Source organism: Chinchilla lanigera, unplaced genomic scaffold, assembly GCF_000276665.1.
Source record: "Chinchilla lanigera isolate Chin_1 unplaced genomic scaffold, ChiLan1.0 scaffold00028, whole genome shotgun sequence".
NCBI lineage: Eukaryota > Metazoa > Chordata > Mammalia > Rodentia > Chinchillidae > Chinchilla > Chinchilla lanigera.
In genome coordinates this window covers 11,307,786-11,328,174 of record NW_004955429.1, presented here as the reverse complement: position 1 = coordinate 11,328,174, position 20,389 = coordinate 11,307,786, and the positions used below count along the sequence as shown (strand labels likewise).

The 20,389-nt window shown below is 37.9% G+C and overlaps 1 protein-coding gene across 4 annotated transcripts in view; it reads left to right on the top strand.

Moving 5' to 3' along the window:
• The window catches only part of Pter (phosphotriesterase related), a 59,250-nt gene that overhangs the window by 27,908 nt on the left and 10,953 nt on the right, over positions 1–20,389 (top strand). For all 4 annotated transcript variants that reach the window (XM_013515555.1, XM_005386971.2, XM_013515556.1 and 1 more), the window contains 2 exons: positions 4,743–5,216; positions 6,475–6,740. In XM_013515555.1, coding sequence (XP_013371009.1) covers positions 4,785–5,216; positions 6,475–6,740 — 698 coding nt within the window. In that variant the 5' untranslated portion in view covers positions 4,743–4,784. The remainder of the gene's footprint in view (positions 1–4,742; positions 5,217–6,474; positions 6,741–20,389) is intronic.

Below are 20,389 nucleotides of genomic sequence, written 5' to 3'. Positions count from 1 at the left end.
ACAAAAATGTTAAGTTCTCTGATGACCAAATGCAGTTAAGAACCAGCTGTACAATGTGCTGAAAATACTGCTGCTTCTGGGAGACAAACAAGAGACAGAAAATCCCATCTATAAAAAGCTGGGGACTAACTCCAGTGTGGAGAATTCTCTATGAAGAAAAAGACATAACTTTTGGAAATTTTAAATTGGTGCCTGTTTTGCTGTCAGTCACACACATTTGATGAAATTGAGAAAATATCTCCAACATTGTCACTCCATTGATTGTGGAGCCTTCTTCTGAGGAGAAGACATACAGTGTAACAGGAAACCATAAATGTCAGTTATTCCAACTGTATTTGAATGACACTACTGCACTGTCCCAAGGCTAATGTGTTATGATATAGTAAGTAGTGAGGAATGTTGTGTTTTGACCTAAGCAGAGATAGTTTTCTTCCTCGTCCTTTCTCCTCCTCTCTCTTTCCCATTGCATTCTTGCCCCCCTCTTTTTCTTTTTCTGTCTTTTAACAGGAATATGTTTTCAGTTGATTGACTAACCCTGTAAAAAAGAATTCAGGAAGCCAGTAGTACCAGTTACCGAAATCCATAGTGCACGAGAGACACTTCAATGGTTGACCAGATGGCCCATGTTCGATTGGACTGAAAAGTCAATGAAACCACAAACAGAATCTATTTGGTCAAGCAGCATGATGAGTTTTGTAGCTTTAATATCCCAAGATAATTTATTTTGTTAGTTAAATGGAGGAAAAAAAAAAGGCTCGGCAATGAAACCCACCATTTTCCTCTGAATTTAAGATACAAACTCCTCATTGTATCCTGAGCAGTTTTGTTTTATTTATGTCACAGTTTAAACAATTAGCTGGGTCTCTTTATTGTTCTAAGTACTGATGTGGTTGGAGTTCTTTCTTCATTCCATTATGGTTATTGATTTTTTGACAGTGTTTAATATTAAAAGGTATAAATCTGCATGCAGTGGAACCATTTTGCCATAAATATCTGGGGACACTGGAAAGGGGGAGGCAAGGAGTGCCTCCCAATGTGGTCGTTCTTCAGCCAGCAGACTCTTGCTGTTTGGGAGATGTGCCACAGGTTTGAACCTTGCATGATGGAAGTATTCAAACAAGCTTTTAAAAATATTTTACAGTCTTAAAAATATTTTTGTTGCAAATCAAATGGCAGCTTTAAGGGCTGTGTTTATAGAGGGCTGCTGCGCTGTGTGATGTAACACATTAAAAAAGAAAAATAGAGAGGCTGATATATTTGGGCCATTTCTTTGAAGGGTACTTTTTTTAGTACCAGCAAGTCAGCAAGTCCAGTTAGAAAGTTCCATCTGCTCTCCCTCTTACTGCTTGCTTCTGTGCCGTCTTCCCCTATGTCATCTCAGACCAAGCCACCACTTGATTTTTCTCTGGATTATAGCAACACCCTTCTGGGGTTTTTGCAGAAACGTGGCTTTCCTTCTTTTCTTTCCCCGGTTGGCTTCTAGGCTGCTCACTTCATATTTTCTCTTGCATAAAACCCTGAGATGCCTTCCCACATGTTATCAGCAGTGGGGCAGGCAGTGGGGAGGTTATTTAGCAGAAATAAATAAGTGAAACAAAACAAGTTGTATGAGAAGTTGGGGAAGTGAACTGAACATTAATGCTCTAAAAACCACCTTACTGATTTGTACACTGCATCTAAAACTGCAAGGCTGGTACCTTCAACCAGCTGTAGGACCAGTGCAGTAGCATCAGGGCAGGGGAACAGCATAGGTCTGCAGAGAAAAGATGGTGTCTCTTATATTGCATGTAGAGGAAACCCCACCCACTTACACATGAAATATTCGGAGTTCTGGAGTCCTATTAAAACATGGAATGCAGCGGAGGATATTCTACCTAGGTTGACAGAATTATCTCAGGCATAATGGCCAAGGAGAAATAACTGTGGCAACATTTCCATGAAATGGAACTAAAGCTGCCTCCAAACTGTCCACTTCCCACCAAACCTTCAGGAATTAGGGAAATTTTCTATCTATTTTATATAAGTTAATTTACCTATGGATTTTTTAAAAATAGGCAAATCTGACTGAGTTGTCTCTGGTTTCCAATTGCATGGGAGCAGTAGTGGTGCTCTGTTTCTGATTTTCTTCCTCTTGTCCATTTTGTTAATGTTCTTTTCATTCTAAACTCATCAGGACTAGAAGAGTTGTGTCCTCTGGCGAGGCTGCATGACTGTCCTCTCAGACTATTCAATCTCCCCCTGTGAGCTACACCAGTGCTTTTGGCAACTATGTTATTGTTCCAGCTATCCCTTTTCCTGCTTGCATCTGTGCAGGGTGGGTAATACCAGTGCTTTCTGTAGCTGCTCTGGAAGATGCCAGAAGCCTCCTCTTGTATCAGTGCTCACTTCGTCTGCACGGCTGTGGTTCATGACTTGCCTCCTAGCTCTGTGAATTCTCTGCATTCTGAAAAGAGAGCAAATTCCAGGTAGAATATAAGCATAAAAGGGCTCCTCAGCTGTACAGCAGCCATGAATTCTAAACACATACTTTATCCCACTCAAAGATATATTCCAACTTAAGGCTGTGTTGGCTACAATTTGTTCTTTAATCTTTCCTTATCCTCTGAGTGTGGGCTACAGTGTGTGTGATGCTGGGAAGAGCCAACCTGCTCTGTCTGCTAGCATCAGAGGAGTCTCCCAGAAGGGGTGGCATTTCTTAAGTGATTTTTTTTTTTAACAAAGACTCACTTGTGAGCTTGAAATATACCACGTTGCTCTTTCAAATGTACAGTAATTAAATATGCAGTTTGGCACTTTCCTGGTGAAAGTGATAGTGTTTTATCAATTTATTCTAATGTCTGCCCCTCTGTGACTCTCCAGAATACATCTGTAGCCCTGTCAGCCAGAAGGAAGGAAATAGCAAATTGAACCATATGGAGGATGGAATCTGTTATTAATGGTACTATAATTCTATCACCTAAAAGAATAAACTACATCCTCTTTTGCTGTCAGTAAGAAGGAATAAGGCATTGGACAGTGAGTTCGTAGATGTCCTCAATGAAGAATGACGCCCTGTGTAGGGACCAGTGTTGATGTAGTGATTGAGAAGAAACCATCTTCTTTCGTATGGCCACGATGTGAATGGCTTACCTGGAGGAAGCTAGACTTGCAGAAGAGCACTGTCGAACAACGTGCAGTGACATTAGCCACAAGTACCCCTATTCTCTGAAAAAAATCAAAATTGGTCATTAACATAGGCTAATATTTCTCAAACACTTGAATGCAGCATAATTGCAATTACTGGATATAAATTGGCATATAATCTTATAACACTTTTTCCTGACCTCTGATTTCATCTTCACTATGTCCTATGCATGCATTCACTTTGTTCAAAGCATACACTAAATGCATTACAAACTCTTCAAATGCATTCCTCCCCCAAATCAGCTACTCTCTGATCAACTACTTCCTATGAAAGGAAATGACCTGGAAATACAAAATAAGTCTTAGAACGAGCATAACAAAGCTACTGTTTGTTGAGCATGGGCTGTGTGCAAAATATTTTTACAGGTATTTTTACCCACAGCATCTCATTTAATTCTTGGGACTGCTTATGAAATGAACATTGTTATTCCCATTTAAAGAAAACTGATTCCTAGAATGTCAGAGAAGGTCTTCAGAGAGATGTGGGGGGAAATAATGACTTCAAAATGTCTTGTGCAGGAACAGTTTGAGAACTTTGAATGATGCTCTTTCTGTCCCAGTTTCTGGTCAGTTTTTCCCACCATGTTTGGTTGACAGCCAGTGTATTCCTTCCTTTCTCACAGTGCTTTTGCTCTTGGTCAGAAAGAGCAATGATTTTGCAGCTGCCTCTTTCAAAGCCTTTTTCTTTCTCAGCCACACCCCTTCACTTAGGGCACGCACTTTTAACACACAAGTGCTAGCATTGGGGTTCTTGCTGCCAGTCATAGAAATTGTAACACAACTGAAAATATATGAAAGATAAAGAGGTCCTTGCTCTTTTTAGAGACAGTGATTTCAATTGCAGAAGCATCGCAGTTGCTTTCATTAAGAATTTGTGCCTTTCTGAAGTGTTCCTTATTGTGTGCCCTGGACAATAAACCATCTTAAGTGGGGGGCTTTGTTTTTGTTGTTGTTTTTTCGTTATTAAACCTAGGTGTGCTCCTCCCACCCCAGTTGTTTTAGGAACTTCCTCCATGAAACCATGAAGCTTAGAGATCTCATCTTTTGTCTCTTTATAGCTCCAATTTCAGGCACTCACTGGCCCTTCAACAAAAGTTTGTTCATTTGGATAGCAAGCGAATCGTGGAATAATTACTAGCCCCTGTATATTTAAGCTAGCTGAAAAATGATGCAACAGTACTGATACATGGCTGTTTTTGATGTTGTTGATTATGAAGAATTGTTTAGTGATTACCACTGAATTACCCAAGAAAGTATTAGCTATAACTAATGAGATAAAATTAGGTGAAACTTAAATGTGGACTGAATATTAAAAGAAATATTTCTGGTAGTCTAAATCAAATAAAGGAGTCCCCATGAACATGGGCGGGATACGTTATACCATGCGTGTCACTCAGAACTCTGTGGGTGGTAGACTCTGACTTGGGCAGATTGACAACTGAGATCATGGGTTTAGTTTTGTTGATTCTCTTTCTTACACAGGTCCATTCACAGCCTCCTAACTCTATAGACAGTATGTGATAAGTTAAATTTTCTGATTAGAGTTTTATTTTTTCCAGAAAACACTCTTTTTAGAAGTCTTCCTGGTAGAACCATCAGAAATGTCTTCCTTAAGTGGAAAGGTGCAAACCGTTTTGGGCCCTGTCGATCCCAGCAAACTGGGCCGGACCCTGACCCATGAACATTTGACAATGACCTTTGATTGCTGTTACTGCCCACCTCCTGCATGCCATGAAGCCACTTCTAAGGGACCTATCCTGATGAAAAACTTATTCTGGATTCAGCAAAACCCTTATTCTCATAAAGAGAACCTTCAGTTGCATCAGGAAACAGAAGCCATAAAGGAAGAGCTGTTGTATTTCAAAGCTAAGGGTGGTGGAGCTGTGGTGGAGAACACGACCACTGGCATCCGCAGGGATGTGCAGACCTTGAAGTGGCTCGCAGAACAGACTGGAGTCCACGTCATATCAGGAGCTGGATTTTATGTGGATGCAACTCATTCTTCAGAGACCAGAGCCATGTCAGTAGAACAGGTAAAAAGTTCTAAATTCTTTGACAGTATTTGTGTATAAATTCAGAATCATCCAAATCTTGGAAATGCCATTAGCTCAGAAGTAGCTGAGCATAGTACAGAAAGTCGCTAGTTTAAAGACATCTGCCAGCTGGGATTTTAATTAGTAACATTTCACATCATAAAGAAAGAGTATCGAGGAAGGAGATCTGAATGCACTGGTCATTGGTTACTACTTTGATTTGTATGTACTGTATCAGTGCCCAGTAGTGGTGCCCCAGTCTATTTGTGACCCTCATTTTTCCATCATAAACTTCAGTTATGTAACCATGATATTTCCCTCTGGATTTTAGAATAAGCAGCAATGAAAACTGACCGTCAGGTGAAACTTGGCATGTGGAGACTTTTGCAAATACGTTTCTTTCTGTCTTTTTTACAAAACAGGAAGGGTGAAAGAAAATCTATTCTGTTTTTGTTTTACAATACTATGATCTCAATCAAGAATGGGCAGAAGCAAGTAAAACTTTCACAGGCAAAAAAGAAAGAACCAGCAGCAAAGCTTTCTTGCATATGTATGCTTTTTCCGAAGCACAGTTGTGTATGTTTGCATGTATTCACACATACAGGTACATATTCCTGTGTACCCTTCATGGTCTGCTTGATAGGCATAGAATGCCACTTGAAGTCTTCACAAAGGATTAAAGTCTAAAAATGATTTATACTTAAAACTATTACTTTTCCAATCAAGACTGTAAAACAAATTAAATTTACTTGAAGACTGAACTGATGGAAAGGATTAAAAATCTGTCAGAGCACTCCTAGCACTTAATGTATAACTAAGCCACCATGTGTAATGTTGGTACAGTGTGCTGTGGATTCTCTATGCTGTGTAGGGTAAAGGACTGGACAAATAAGGGAGATTTAAAGAATTACTTGATGCAATTAACAGAGATTCACTGACATGCATAGATGCTACTTCCATATTTAAGTTATAGATTTTATTCTCAAGTTCTGTATATGCTCATAAAGTCACTTTTCCCTCTTGGAACTTCCTAGAGTTCTGAAATGCTAGGTAAATAATCACAGTATGCCATTACTGAACCTTAAATCTAGAATAGCTTGTTGCACTTACCCAGCAAAATACCCTACTCATTGTCCAAAACTAATTGAATTAATGTCAAACACACTTTTAAAACAATGAGTCTAAATAAACAAGACCATCCATTTACTGTGATGAATTTCACAATCTATAAAGTATGTCCGTTCTCACTCTTCCTCAGCTTACTGGTGTCCTTATTGATGAAATTCTCCATGGAGCCGATGGAACCACTATCAAGTGCGGTGTTATTGGAGAAATTGGTTGCTCCTGGCCTTTGACCGAGAGTGAAAGAAAGGTTCTTCAGGCAACAGCGCATGCCCAGGCTCAGCTTGGCTGTCCTGTTATTATCCATCCTGGACGGAGTCCAAATGCACCATTTCAGATTATCCGAGTATTGCAAGAAGCAGGTGCAGACATCGCCAAAACAGTTATGTCCCACCTGGACAGGTAAGCAGGCTGTCTTACAAATTGGTGTAAACCACCATATGATTAATGGATAATCAGATTTAAAAATCATCAGAAATCAGATCAGTCAATCAGCTAGGGAAACTCATTAGCCACTTGCAAGATGACACTTACAAAGACTTACCACTAGTGTGAGTAAAAGTTAATGCTACCATTTTTGCGAAGGACAGAAAAATGCGATAAGCTCTTGGGTAGCTACAGTAGAGTTTCAAACAATGTATTTCTGAGTGTGCCATAATCCCAGCTACTTGAGAGGCTGAAGCAGGAAGATCACCTGAGCCCAGCAGTTATAGGTCAACCTGAGCAACACAGGGAGATTTTCATCTCAAAATCAAAACAATATAAAGAAATAAAACAATGCATTTGACAATGTTACCTTGTGTGGTGTAGACTACCAGTATATGTACCATATTTAATGAATATGATGCTTTTTGGTTGGGTTCAGGCCAGCAAACCCTGATTAGCGAGACGAATAAAGAAATGAGTGACAGAGAATATCTTTTTGGGGGATGTCAGGGAGCTTCCCTTGAATGAAGCCTTGAACTGACCTAAACTCCCAATTTTATTGAGAAGCAAGCAAGGCATTGTGTTCTATTGAACAGGGCTGCATAGTTTATATTAAAAAGGCATGAGGACAATCGTGCTGGATTGTTACCTTTATCAAAAGGTTCCCACGATGTCTCTCTTGATTTCACCAACAAGGCTCGCCTCTGGCTGGGCAGGTGGAACAAACACCTCATCTTCAAGCTGTTCCAGGGTCCGCAGAGTCAACCCGAGCAGATGTTAACTCATTGGGCGCCTCAAGGAACTCCACCTTTTTAAACATTTTAAAGTATGTTATACATACAAAAGAGTATAACTCTAATACATAGTGTTAAATTTTCTAAATGCTTCTTAGGTTCTTGAAAACATTGTTAGGCAATTATATGTGTTCTGTGTCTGTCCATTAGTCTATAATGGTTCATGTTGCTTAAATATACTATATGCCTACTGATTTTTTGACTACTTGATATGCTGCTTACTAAGAGACTATACTAAAATCTACTAGGATGAATTTTTTTATCTCCTTATACATATTTCAGCTTCTAGTATATATATTTTGAAGCTATATTAGTACATTCATACAAATGGTTACATCTTTCTATTAGGGTGCTTTATGTGTGGTAATTCAAGTCATGCTTTTTGTTTCAAAGACTTATTTGCTATTGTTGTAAAAATACATATTTGTGTTAGTATTACACTTACATTTTACCTTTCAGAGTTTTTATGTTCTAGATGTGTCACATATAATGAGCATGTGGCTGATTTGGCCACTTACCTACTCGACACATGTCATCCCTTAAATGGAAAATTCAGTTTATTTCATTGAAATGTTTATTAATAGCATTTTTCTAGTGCTTTTGTCAGAGTTATTATTATCTCCTCTTGATTTAATGTTTATTAATTATTTTCTCTCACTTTATTTTTGTGTTTTTGGAAGGTATATATACTATTTCTGGTCTCTAATTGTTAAAACGGAAAATTTAATATATATCTACATATATAATTTATCACAATTTAAATATAAATAGTTTTGCTGTTCTTCCTAGTAATACGATCACCATAGAATCTTCCAATTCTATTTACCATCTAAGTTATGTACTGTTCTTTCTAGAACTTTGAGCTTACTTTATTGTTCTAATCCAGTTATTAGACATTATTTTATTGTCATAAAATGTAGAATTGGTCAATGTTTATTTAGCTTAACCTTTCCATTTGCTGTTTTCTTTATTCGCTGTTTTATCTTAAGTCTTAATTCTGAGTTTTTTTTTCCTAAAATACATTTGAATTTCCTTCAGTGATTGTCTGGATTATAATCTTTAGGTTTTGTTTGTCTAGAAATGTCCTTATTCCTTTATTCATAATAGGTGATTTCATAGAATTTCTAAATTCAAATAGATAATTCTATTTGTAAGTTATTTTTCTAAGCTAGTCAAAGGGATTCCATTTTCAAATAACAGCTATTGTTACTGTTGATAATTCAGCTGAAACTAGTTGCCCTCCCATTCTAGTGTACTGTCTTTTCTTTCTGGATGCTTTTAACATCATTTCTTCCTCTATTCTGCATTTTCAGTATGATCCAACTTAGTATGAATTTGTGTTTATTTGCCATCCCTTGGGATTCCTCAGTATGAGGATGTATCTCTCTTCATTATTTCTGGAAAATCTCAGCCATTGTCTATCCAAACCTTCACTTACATATTCTTTGCTATTAATATCATAAACTGCAATTAGATGTATGTGGGGCCTTCCTATTGGTCCTTCATGTCTTTTAATATCTCTTTCCTATTTCTCTTCATTTACACCTTTGAACTATAATTGCTTGGGTTTTCCTTCCTATCGTTAATTCTCTTCCTTGTGGAATCCTGTGCTTGGCCTATCTCTTTGTTTTTCAATATTGAGAACTATTGTTTTCCTTTCATTTATTGAGTTCTATTTGGTTTCCTTTCAAATCTGCTTAGTTAGACTTGATAATTTATTGTCTTTCAACATGTTTTCAATTCTACCTCTAAAAATATAAAATGTACAATATTTAGCTTATAATTTATAAATCTCATTTCTACTATATTTCTTTTTACTCTGGATTAAAATTTTGTTACAGTTTGTTCTTCATAGCAGCTTATTTCCTTCTGTTTATTATTCAAATTGTGTATTGTTGAGCACAGCTCAAATACCTTGGAGTTTATTATGAGGGTGAGTTGACAGCAGCTGCTTCTTCTCTTTTTCCTTCTTCTCCTCTCTTCTTCTCCTTCTTTTTGTTTTTTTTTGTTTGTTTGTTTTCTTGTGTTTGCTCCTGCTAGTCAGTTAGGGGGGATGACCAACCTGAGACTACTTTAAACTAAATTTAAAGAAATTTTAAAATTTTAAAAATTGTAAAATATGCATAACATAAAATTTACCATTTTAAACCTGTTGGAATACACAGTTCAGTAGTGTTAAGTACATTCACTCTCCCAGCCTTTTTATCTCTATGAATTTGACTGCCGTAAGTACCTAAAATAAATGGCGTTACACAAAGCTTGTTCTAACTATGTGAAATTTAACTTGAGGGATTTAGGCTCACACAGATGTTGTGAATTCTAGCCCCTAAACCAGTGAGTGCAAGTTTCATTTAATGGATTGTCTAAGGAGATTTTCCACTCAACACCACCCCCCCTGCTCCCTTTCATCAGAAGACTGAGAAAAACACACAATCTCCAAAAACTCTCTTTGTGACCAGCTTTTATGTAGTTCATCCATAAATATGTTGTCTTTGTGGAGGAGGCAGCTCCCTCTATGTATCTCCAATTTCATCTCCCAGATGCTTCTGTCCCAAGCTCTGTCACACTTGTGCTTAAACTCCCAGCAGTGCTAGCTCCAGGTCTCCCCTTTCTCTGTACTTTCCCAGCTCTCTGTTTGCTCCTGCCCCCTGGACAAGTTTTAACTTTCCCAACAGCTCAACCAAGCAGTTATTGAAATATGGGGTTTTGGCTCTTCATTTATATTCAGTTTTACATATACTGTGCTAGAGAGGTTTTCTGTGACTGGTGAGTCTGCCATACTGCTCAAAGCCGGCTCAAGGTGCTTCCTAAATAAAAATCATACTCTCCCTATTTATTTACAGTTAGACATGTATGTAAGCTATAACAGCATATTTACATGAATAGAAAACAAAGCTTTCACTGTAAATTGCATAATAAACCTTTCTTCCTACCACACTAATATTTTCTGGCTCATAAAAGCAAATATATAGAGTGCAAATGTTTATTTCCCAGTGCCATACATATACATATGGACCAGTGGTTCCAGAGTCATGGCACGCCTGCTGCAGTGGGCTATTTTTATCACTGAGAGCTCTAAAGCCTTCACCATCACTGACAGACTACAGTACAGATGCCCAACCCTTCAATTTACATGGGCTGCTTATAAAACCTATAACACAGTTCATGTACAGGAGTAACAAAATTTTCTTCTTTGTATTTTAACGTATTAAATTATTTTATAAAATAATAAGCCTATGTTTAATAAATACGAAAACATGTCTCCATGATAGCCTATAAATGCCTGTTTTCACAGGCACACATGTGTAAGGAAATTGAAATGCTGCACGCACGCACACACACACACACAGACATACATATGCTGCAGGTATCCACATCCACACATTTCTTTTTGAAATGATAAAGGTGCATTACCTGATTTCCATTGGCTGTAGTTTAAGCATCTCCCTGTTAGATGGCTCAGGATTGGATGAAATGATTGACTTGACATCAGACAAGCTAGAAAGCCCTGAGCCCACTGCTACAGTATATATTGAACCTACATTAAGGGTTAATAGGGATTCTGATGCCTGAAAAAGAAGTACATGAAAATATGAGCATTTCTGTGGGGAGACAACTGGAGAAAATATCTTTTGACAAAGTAGTGCACTTGGAAAAGCCAAGTAAATTAACAGGAAGAAAATGATCAGGGCACAGATGCGGGCTATGTTATCCCTGTGAGGAGACTACACAGCCAGGTGCCGAGCTGGCGCTGGAGCTGGAGCTGGAGCTGGACCAGGTCAGGCTTTCCCAGACTCTCTGTGGTCTGCTGACCTTGCACACAATTCTGCCTGTGCTGAAAAGGGAAGGACTTCCATTTTTTATAACGGGACCTCTCACAGAAGGGCCTGGGTTTAATGAAACAAAATGCAAAGGACACACACAATAAAGAACGTTCCAAAAACAGGACCTCTAAATAATCCCCCAACAGCATAGACCTGCACTTCATTTAGTGGGAAGTTTGGGAGTCGGCGGCGACTCTGTCCATGACCCCTTTCAGAGCATGAGGGCTCCCCAGCAGGACGGATCCTCAGCCTGGGCTTCCTGCAAAATTGGTTCATTTCCCCTTCAGAGTGGCATTTCCATCATTTTCAAGAACCCCAGTGTAAAATGTACCCCAGTACCTCCACAATTACATTGAAGCAATTAAATATTTCTGAAGGTATATAAAACCTTTATTAGGATTTGCGCAGTCCAGCACACACACACACACACACACACACACACACACACACACACATGCATCACCACTACAACAAGAACAACAGCAACCACAACTGGCTGCACAGCTCTCCAAAAGGAACAGTTGTGATGCTGATGGCCTTCAGAGACATGGAAACCACACTGTTGTCATGTGACCTGGTTAAGGTCATTTACCAGGAGGTAACAGCTTGACAAGATAAATCTGCTTCTGTGTCCAGGCCCTCCCCTAACCATCTGTTCCCCTTAAGAAACATGGGCCTTTTGAAGAGTGGTTGACTGCTGTGAATTTAACCCTCAGGGGCATCAGTGGGGACTGCCCTTGACAGTTACAGCCACCTAAAGTCAACATTTATTGGGAAATAGCGATGGCCCCTTGTGTTCTTGATTGGGCTTTTAGTCCACAAGACTTTCCCCACTTAATCATTTACAAGAATTTATTACCTCATCAACCTTTTTTCATATTTCCAGGTGGCAGGTATTGATAGCATCACCCGGGCCCGTCGCAGGGCCAGGCATGATGGTGCACACTGAAAATCACACTGAAAATCCCAGCTACTCAAGAGACCAAGGAAGTAGGATCACAAGTTCAAGGCCATCCTGGGAAACTTTGCGAGACCTTGTCTCAAGATTAAAAAGGGGTCAGGATGTAGTTCAATGATAGAGCGCTCCTGGGTTCATTCCACAGTACCAAAAGCAAAAAGAAACCAACCCTCAGGTCAGCTTTTTGCCATTTATCTTCAAGAACGTTTTACCCTAATCACACTATTAAGGTAGCTGAAAATAGTTTTAGGATTAGAAAAGTCATTCATTACCATTGAAAGCTGGGTAAAATAACATGGCTGGTGGATATTTGTGCACTATATACTAATTAAACTTTGAGCTTCCTGGAGGACCACAGACAGGTGCTATGACTAAATCTTTGTTGTTTTGTTTTGTTTTGTTTTTGTTTTTGTTTTTGGATATCCATTTAAGAAGCCAAAGGGCTTTGATGGCTATCCAGGGCCCAGAGTTTGATTGGGGCATAATAATTAAGTGTAGGAAAATAATGCATTACTCTCTTTGAAAATTGTTCCCTGTGGAAGGTAAATGAATGAGACCCGAGGGTATCTGGAAGACAAAAAGGGCAAAATCAGAGACTGGGCCAACCACACATTTTATTCTCCCGGCCTCCGCTTATTCAAACAAAATTGGCCCAGCTCTTTAAAGGGTGCAATTTTGACATTTTTTTCCCATGTTCTTAATTAAATGAATTACGAGTGGAATATCGATTCACTTAACAAATATTTGAATGACTAATTACTATGTAAACTGGGTCATAGCCAGAAGAAGATCCCACTCTCAGTCCACAAAAATGATTATTTAATTATAATTATGGCAACTTCCAACTTTAAGGTTGTCTTTGAAAAGCCACAAAAATAATTATGTAGTTTCCTTGTATCTGTACAATTTTAATCCCTATAAATACTAGTGAATTAATTTGGTATAATTCAAAAACAATTCCAAGCAAATGTTTGGCAAATAGAAATTGAACAAAACATTTTTGTATCATTAAATAGTCTAGTAGCATTTTTTAAAGCATAATTGGGATGTTGTACACATGCAATGGTTTGTAACATTTAGAATCTTATGAATGTGGCACTGTATTTCTTAATAGTTCCTTGTTAGGATTATGTATATGCATGCATTATCTATGTAATAGATGAAATGAACTGATAATAAGGAGGTGCATTGTATACTAAGCATCTACTGTGTAGTAAAAACAACTTATTTCAGTCATTTTGCCTCAGATTCATCCAGAGTGACACATTAAGAAAATTAGTTCAGGCAATGAAGGCGAGGCATAATAAGCAAGTGAAAAATTTTAATAGAAAATACATACTAGTAATGCTTCCTGTCTCTAGTTATTAATGTCCACTGACATGTTCTCTTCTTTTACTACCACACAACATAAAAAGAAACATTTAAGAAAATCTAGATTCTCTTAAACATGTCGCTATGTCCATTTACATGTACATGTGGATACAGGTAATAAATTTCCCATAAAATTTTGTAAAGAGCATTCACTGACACAAGCTTTGAGTTCATTTGAGGTTGGAGTTGTGTAATGACATTGGCAACAACTGCCGTATTCTTTCATTAGTGCAGTGTAGATTCTGTCCATGGGGGACCTTAGGGAGGTATGGGACACTCAAGGCACGTTACCTGGGTTCAAGTTCTGACACCAGCAGTGGGAGTACTTGCTGTGTGACTTTGAAAGGGACAGAAGCCTCCAAGTTGGTTTATTCCTATGCCAAAGGTGTTAAGAAAAATTATTTTAACCCTTAAGGTGTTGTGCCCATCCCTCCCCTGATTACAGCTTACTCTGGATTTCCTCTCAATATGGAATTTACTTAAAAAGAGAGAAGGAGAAACAAAAATAGGTAGAAAGAGAGACAGCAACAAAGAGCAGAGAGAAGCCAGGCAAGCAATTGACAAACCGAAGTGCAGTAAAACTCCTTCATATACACAAAGTGCCTAATAAAATACGACCACATTATGATGGGAATTGATATTTGTTGAGCCCTATAACAAAGACATCATAGGACGAGCAAACCTGCCAGTGTGAAGGCAAAAGTCACTGGTCATGTTATTCTACCCAGGATATTCTCACTGAAACCATCTACCCGTAATTTTTTTCTAAAGCAATTCTTCATGACTCTGACACCATTCGTGTGAAATGTGACATTTTAACAAATAGGATCGCCGTGTCTATGAGATTTATCTTTGCTTTCCTCAATACCATCATCCCCTGAACTGTGGACTGTCCTACATGAAAAACGCAACCTCCTCTGCGCTGTGTGGCAGCTGGAAAGTTCATATGGTAAAAAGCTCTCCCTAGGATGTATACACTGTGAAATGTATTTTAAAATAACGTTTTAATTACACTTTACAATTCAGAGCCAACTTCTGGCATTAATCTAATTTAAGCAAGGGTTTTTCTCTCTTGCAGCCATCTGTTCCTTTTGCTAAAACCTACACTTAAGTCATAATATTGAGAATGTGACATCATCCCATCCTATGATGTCATCAAACATGGACGCAATGAGTCAGAGAACAGAGACGTGGGAGGCAGATGCTTATTAAAATATAGAGAATGGCAACTTGAATTAATTTATTATTATACATTCTCAGTTAACACCTAATCTTGAAAATGTTATTCCAGAAAAGTCATGCCTTAATGAAAAATGAATCTATGAAAAGGTAACTGAGTCTTTACAAATACCTACATATGTAGGCATAAACCAATACACTGATGTGAAGGCACTATTATAATCGGTGTCTTTCTTGAGATTAGATGAAACCAGTATTCTTGATAAACATTTAAATGAAGTAGCAAATTCTGGTTTTTAAATCATTGGCCATGTTGAAGCCACATGTTATTTTTGACATTTTAATTTTTAATTAATCAATTTGAAAGTCATCTGTTAAGAATTTTTTAGAGACTGGTTGTAGAGCTCAGTGGTGGGGTCCTGGGTCCATCTCTATCACCCCACTTCCAAAATAATAATTTTTAGATTTTATTTTTGAGATGGAGTTACCATTAGCAGTATAAGGATATATGTTGTAATGGTTGATACATTGGGTCAACTTGAGAAGTTTAGAAGTTTAACTAAGGGACTCAGCAGGGAGCCAGGGTCCTTTCTTTGTAAATGTTATCCTGTAAGGGGAGGGCACAGAGTGGTGTGCCCTGTGTGTGTGGGGGGTGGGGTAGCCTGCTTACAATATAAGGGAGGAAAAGAGGCTTACTCTTTCCCCACCCCCACTTTGCTCTTGTTGCTTTTGCTGTTTTCTGCCTTTTTGAACTGTTGCCCCTGCTCTATGCCACTCTGCCTTGGAGCCAGCTGATTACAAACTGTGAGCTAAATAAACCTTTCCTTTCTTAATTTTGGTTGTCAGGTATTTTGTATCAGCAATGAGAGAAAAGTAACTAAGACATATATGAATGAGATTTAAAATTAGGTTAATATTGAATTTAGTATAAATTTAATGATAATCACAGAATTATAATAATTTATATATTACTCACTTTAAAAAATACATTATACATATTTAAAAATTCATTTTAAGTTATTAGATGAATATGTCCAGTTCAGCAATTCTTTTAAATAGCTGTTGAGGAACTTTCACAAAATAATAAAAGAATCTTATATAATTTTATCTGTACAAGTGACATAGGTTTTAAATTGAGAAACGGGAGGGAAGAGTAATGATTTTAAGAATTACCTTTTTGGTAAACAGTTTTTACAATGGTCACTTATTGAGATTCACTGATTTTAGTAGTCACTTGCACAGATGAGTATCTCTTTATTTTTATATTTGTATTTTAAAAATAATTAGTTGATCTAGGGTGTACATTTTAGCAGGGAATGTATTCCATGCTTCTCCATGTGCTGGGCCCTCAGCTATCTTAGTGAGCAAACAGCTACCAACATGGAACCAAAGCCTGGGCTCAGGAATTCAGATAGGAATGGATAATGAATTACCATAGTGTCACAGTGCAAAGTAATCAAAGACTAGGGGTTGGACTACCTGGGCTGTGGGTCACTTAAAAGGTCCCTGCACTAGTGTATTTATGTATCAGTGACATTAATAAGTGGCATGATTATTTCACCAGCTTATTGTTTTAGAACCTGCTCCCTCTGTGTTCCTCATATTGTTTAATAGTAACAATCAGTTGCCCAAGACTTCCCCTTGAGTTTTCTCTTCCATCACCGTCATTGTGTTGACAGTGCCCCACCAGTGACGCCTTCTGCTGGTGCTTTGCCTATTCTGGCCACTGATAGTACTGTTAACCCCAGGTTGAGCCTAGATTTCTCCCTCCCCTGCACCCTTCTGATGAAACCTACCCACCTCACTAAGCCCTTCCTATCCACTCCTCTGTATCACCTGAATTCACGCCCTCATTTGTCACTTGATCTCCTGTGAGATTCCAAAAAGAAATCCCTCACTCCCTTATCCTTCTTCCAAAATCTATCCTCCACAGTCCACCTGTTGAACTTTCCAAATGCAAATCTGATTGCATGCCTGCCACCTGATTAAAAACCCCACAGGGAGTCCCCTGAGCCCTAGCACAAAATCCAAACATCTTGGTCTTCTGACCTCATCTCCCTCCACTGGATTGCTCTTATTCTCCAGGAACCACACAGAATCTGGACAAAAGCCACACTGTCCTTGTCTTTGTGTGCCCTGTGCTAATGTGCTTTTCACAGATGCTGTGAACATCCTAATCCTCTACTTCATGTCTGTTTAGTGGAGTCTTTCTGCAATATGCAATGAACCAGATGTTTTCTCTCCTACAAAACCTTTTCTCAGCCAACCAAGCAGTGTTTGTTATATTTCTCTTTTTACCAACCCAGTTTCTAGTTGTAAATTCTCTATAACAATTATTCGTTTCTATATCTCTTCTCCCAAATACATACTAAACTTCATAAAGGATGGGACTGTGTGTTATTTGTCATTGTTTTCCAGATCACGCTTCACAGTAAGTAGGAGATCAACAATATCTTATGAAATGGGTTGATGGATGAATGGGTGGATGGGTGAGTGGATGGATGGATGATGTTTCTTCTTTCATGTACTTTACCTCTGATAAGCTGCAGCAAGCTCATTTTTTGACTCTCAATAGATATTTCTTGGATTTTCCAACCCTCGCCCCAGGTCTGAACCCCACAAACTTTCTTTGAGTACGATTCTTCAAGACTCAGTTCAGATAAATCACTCGTTCATTCTTCTCTCATAATGTGTTTATTTATTTGTACTATAAAACATTTTAACACATTTAATTATAATCATTAATTTAAGTATCTCTCTTTTAATAATGTCAAGTTTCCTGAGACAGCAGCTATAGTTTCTCATTCATATTTGTATTCCCAACACAGAGGACAGCACCAGAGAGGTGACAGCAGATGTTTCCTGAATATATTTATGAAGGTACAGTTGAGTGTACGGAATGAAATAATGTATGTGAGAGTTCTTTGTAAAGATGAAAATAAATGGTAGGCATTTTTATCACCTTCATCATACCCAAGAATCACATTCTTTCCTCTTCTCTTAGTTCTTTCTACATAGAAAGCCCAAGGACCCTTGTCTAAATTATCAGTTCATACAGACTTCCTTACTTGTACTCAGAGTACATTCTGACATTAAACTAAACCCCTGAGCACACGGATAAGATCTAGAATATAAAGAGGTTTGAAAAACAGAATCAGCTGTCTTGCGTTTTAGTTTCAGCCTTAAAAGTCTAGGTAAATGATAATATTTTGAAAATGAAATCAATTCAGATGCCATTTTCTAGGCTGATGGCAATATGTTTTTCCTAAATTTACGTCTGTTCCTTATATAAGAATATCAATTCATTGTGTGCTTTATATATAATGTCAATTTTTTAGTTGAGGAGAAAAAGTATAAAATATGCAACAGAAGAAATTATATCATATGAATATTAAGAACAAATATTTGAAACCAAAATCTTACCTTCCTGCTGGGAAAATCTCAAGGTATTTCATAAATGACACTGCACTTATTTCATCCAGCAGAAGGAACTTTCCTCAGTGTGAAGTGCAGTAGTTTTGCTGCATGACACAGTTACCTCACTGACTATTTAATGCATATTATGAAAAAGACCCACCTTAAACCTGGGGAAGAGCAGAATTAGGAGAGAAGAGAATTATTCATGGGTATACACTATGACATGAAGTAGACTAGGTGAGTTAACTTGTCCACTTTAATGAGATGTGTGATGAGGTCATCAAGGCCAGGGGTGAGGGAAAGACCTCTGTTAATCTTCATCTGAAGGACATCAACCAGAGTCCTTTTTCCTAGGGTACCATACTGACATTTGGGGTCAAACCTTTCTTCAAGTGGGAAAAAAAACACTTGCATAGATGAAATTTCAGTAGCATGTTGACAGTCCGTGGAAGTCATCCAACAGAATGTCAGTTTCATGTAACTAAGTCACCTTGAGACATTCACAGAGCTGAGTTCTCCTAGATGTCATTGTGGTACTGTGTGTTTCCTCATAGAGCAAGAGCCAGCAAGGTGCAATGGGATTGTGCTGGAGAGTGAGTTTCTTATCACGGAAGGAATTTGTTTAAGAACATAGTTTCTGAATGCAAAAGAAATCTGGACTTCTTCCGAACTCCTTAGTTCAGAAGCTGAGTTACTTACATTTCTTGAAACTTAGTTTTCTCATCTGTAAAATGGTGATGTTTGTAACTTTTTCATATAATTTTAATAAAGATTAAAAGAGCTAAAGCTGTTAAATGTTGATTTTTTTTAGCATCATCTATATCTTCCATTCTACCTTCCACTAAATTCAAATACCAAATTCCTTTTCAAAGACTTTCCTTCGAAAAAAATCTGCATGATCAGTAGCACTATTTACTTCTCTTGCATTTCACACTGTTTTCTTCAATAAGCAGAATTTAAATTCATTTAATTGACTTCACGTTAATGCTTAGATATTCAGAAAAGAGGGTCATATCACTAAATGTTAGTAAAACAAAAACTACATATACATATGAGGCATGAACAAAAATAAAGTTAACATTTAATTTTTGAAAAAAATATTTACTACACTAAAACATATATTGCAATTGTCCCTGTCTTGGTTACTTTTCTCTAGTTCCTGAGACAAGACACCCAATGCCCAAAATTAAGGCAGGAAAAATTTATTTAGCTCATAGTTTCTGGGGGTTTCAGTCCCTGATTAGCTGGCTGCAAGGCAGCGTGTCATGGCACAGGGGCAACAGTTCAAGATAGCAGAAGACAGCAAAAGCAACAGCAAAAGGGGAAATGTAAGCCTCTTTCCCTCCCTTTATTGTATGCGGGCTCTCAGCCCACACCATCTCAGGGGTTTCTCTTCCACAAACTCAGGATGTTTACAAAGTGAGGACCCTGGCCCCCTGCTGAGTCACTTAGTTAAATTTCTAAACTTCTCTGTTCTCAAGTTGACACAATGTATCAACCATTACAGTCCCCCTCGGGATACCCACTTCACTTCAGACACACATCCCTTCATTCTTGTCACTTTCTGAAGCAGTTCTGGAAGTGCTCTTTCCTGGATGTCTTTTAGTTTTGTACTGTGCTGGTTTTCTTGATGTCTTGAATTGATTAAAAACATTTCATGTGAATAAGATGAGTAAGAATATGCCATAATGTTCTGATGAGTCTTTCTGTTGAATGCCACTTGGCAGATAGCATAGAGTGGATTTTTTTACCATACCCCATAAAGAGGCTCAGGAAAGAGGACTTCCAGAACTGCTTCAGGAAATGGCAAGAACAGTGAGATAAGTGTGTTTGAAGCAAGGGGAGTATTTTGAGGATTAATGGCAGTGTGTCTTTTACTGTAGTATTTTTTAAATTTTGATTTACACTTTTTATTAGTAGTACATGTTTGTTATACAGAATTACATTCATCTTTAGGAATTTGTACATATACATAGCACATAACCATATTTTTATCGCAAATTGTCATATAATGAAAGTGACTTTGTCTATCCATCCTTTTCAACTACATTTTTAATGCCAAGAATATTAACTTAATTCTTT